Source organism: Limulus polyphemus, unplaced genomic scaffold (genome assembly GCF_000517525.1).
Source record: "Limulus polyphemus unplaced genomic scaffold, Limulus_polyphemus-2.1.2 Scaffold428, whole genome shotgun sequence".
NCBI classification, from domain to species: Eukaryota; Metazoa; Arthropoda; class Merostomata; order Xiphosura; family Limulidae; genus Limulus; species Limulus polyphemus.
The window spans coordinates 362,155-364,825 of record NW_013666038.1 but is presented as its reverse complement, the minus strand read 5'-3'; the positions used below and the strand labels follow the sequence as shown (position 1 = coordinate 364,825).

At 32.1% G+C, this 2,671-nt stretch overlaps 1 protein-coding gene across 1 annotated transcript in view; it reads right to left on the bottom strand.

Moving 5' to 3' along the window:
- LOC106458203 (plasma membrane calcium-transporting ATPase 2-like) overlaps positions 1-2,671 on the bottom strand; it is a 227,876-nt gene that overhangs the window by 39,247 nt on the left and 185,958 nt on the right. The window contains exons 17-20 of the mRNA XM_022384342.1: positions 2,219-2,483; positions 1,742-1,921; positions 1,130-1,324; positions 696-932 (exon numbers count right to left, since the gene is read on the bottom strand). Of these exons, the coding sequence (XP_022240050.1) occupies positions 696-932; positions 1,130-1,324; positions 1,742-1,921; positions 2,219-2,483 (877 nt within the window). The remainder of the gene's footprint in view (positions 1-695; positions 933-1,129; positions 1,325-1,741; positions 1,922-2,218; positions 2,484-2,671) is intronic.

The following is a 2,671-nucleotide window of genomic DNA, read 5'->3' as shown; positions in this document are numbered from 1 at the left end:
TGGAAAGATGTGGGCAGGGTGCCACTGTGTTTGAGTGATTACATTAGCAATATCTTAGCAAATTTTGAAGTAGCTCTTATTTTATATTCTACCTTGTCAATATCTGTAATTTGAGTTTCTAATTCATATGAAACTATAGACTTAGTATTTTGACTACACAAACATCTAATTTGAACCAGTGCTGCATTCAACATACCACGTGACACACAAAAATTGATGTTTATCTGTGTTTTTTGATATTTGCTTTAAATTAAGAAATTCAGTAATATATAGCACTAAAATTTGAATTATAATCTACAGTTTGATACCGAACTTATTGACATAAATTCATGAAATAGTAGTTCAATATAATTTTGAATGCGAGTCAACAAACAAGATGACATGGCCTTTCACCCGTGACCCATCTCGAAAGGGTTAACAAGAGTGAACTTATTTTGGTAAGAAGATCTAGCATGCATATATATTTAAGCTTGTTTTAAGTTCTGCCCCAAAACAACTTTCCAAGCAAAATTTCTTCAAAAATGCAACAAAAAAAACTTTAGTTCAAAGCTGCTGAAGTCTGTACATTAATTGTTTCTAGCTTAATTAAAGTAATCTGTAACAAGTTCCAATGCTAAATAAAATCTTTAAGGTAATGCGAAAGCATCTACTTTCACCAAAATGTCAAGAAATTGTAATCATATGAATGTGCCTACAGAAAATATGGTATTATGAAGATACAGTTGAGTAAATGCACTAACCTCAATAACACATGCTCCAACAAAGGCAACAATCACAGCAACAACATTAACTGTTAGTTGAAACTGTAAGAACTTAGCAATACTATCATACACATTACGTCCCCACATCACAGCTTTGACAATACTTGTGAAGTTGTCATCAGTGAGAATGATGTCAGATGCTTCTTTTGCAACATCAGTTCCAGCAATTCCCTATGAAATTTCAAAGTACTTGCATAAATGTTAATTTTAGTATATCTTAATAGATCAGGTATGATAACATCAACTCACAAGACATACAAATGTAGCAAGTATTGATATAAAGTTGGAAATAATGTCACTTGTAAGCTTAGTAGTTCTAAATTTTACTTATTAGTATAAGTATTTTCATATGACAATATTTGACATACCATAGCAAAACCCACATCAGCTTTTTTCAGAGCAGGGCCATCATTTGTGCCATCTCCTGTAACTGCCACTACCTCTCGATTGGCACTCAGTTTACTATCAATGATTCCTTTAACAAGTGTGAACTTATCTTGAGGAGAAGATCTAGCTAGAACCCGGAGTTGAGGCCATATCTGGTCAATCAAATGTTGCTGAATCTAAGGGTAAAAAAAGTACTCAAACCAATTTATTTAACAAATAGCAAAGCAAGTAGATATAGTTTGTTAAAATAAATAAAACATACTTGCATTGATATAATAGCACAATTCAATACTGAAATGAAACTTTAAGCAGTTTTATTTCATACAGAATACTGAGCAAAGGAAACTAGCCAATCTTAAAAGTTTTCAAGCTGCTTTACAGAGAATCTTTATGCAGTATTAACTATAGGTATTATTGTTATGCTCTGAAAATGATGGAATCTTTCCTTTAGACTTATCATTACCAATATAGTCATGAATGTTACCCAACATAATACTGTATCATATTTAAGAGCTAGTTAAGTAATATAAGTTAGTACAGATGTTATATATTCATTAAAATAATCCATATTTAGGATGAACGTTTGGACACACCTCACCATGACTATCCCGTACCCTGCTGTTAAATTCCTTCCCCTCAAGTACTAGAAAGTCATCTTCAGATTTGATGATACCGCATTTCAAGGCTATAGAACGAGCTGTGTTCACATTGTCTCCAGTTACCATTCTTACTGTTATACCTGATCGCTGACACTTTTTAATAGCATCAGGAACCTATGATAAAACAAATCTCAAATTGTGTATTGTGTTAAATAATAAAACATGTCAAGATTTACATTATGACTAAGAATAAACTTTGTATAGTTAAGTGTAATAAGTCTGGGAGAAGATAGATCACAGAATCATTTATAAAAAATTTACCATAAAAACCTTAATGTACCAGTCACTGACATGTATTACAGCAAGATTACATTTTCCCAATTACCAGAAGTCAAAAATCTAACGTTGTAAACAATTGTTTGGAGTTAATTATATAATGTTATGATGAAAAGTAAAGTGCAGTAACTCTACCTCTGGACGAACAGGATCTTCAATTCCTACCAAACAGAGACATGTCAAGTTGGAAATAATATTGTCCTCATCATCCCATAATGGTTCTGCATCAAACTGTATCTGATTAACCTCTGGATTCCTGTTTACATAATCTTTGTAAGCAATACAAATAGTTCGTAAGCCATCACAAGCCATGGGCTCTATCACAGTTTTCACTAATTTATCTTGACCCACCTGGGTGAATCTTTCCACTCTCCCTTCTGATTCCATAATAAAAGAACACCTTGAGAAGTAAATAAAGAATTCTTAGATTCATGTGTTAATAAAAACAAATCAATAACTTATACATATCAATACTCAGCAGACTGGATATTAAGTTATTGCCATATTGCTAAATTCTCTACAATATGACTGTTCAAATCACGTGTGTTGTAAGCTTTTGTAATTTTACAACAAAGTAAAAATAAGATG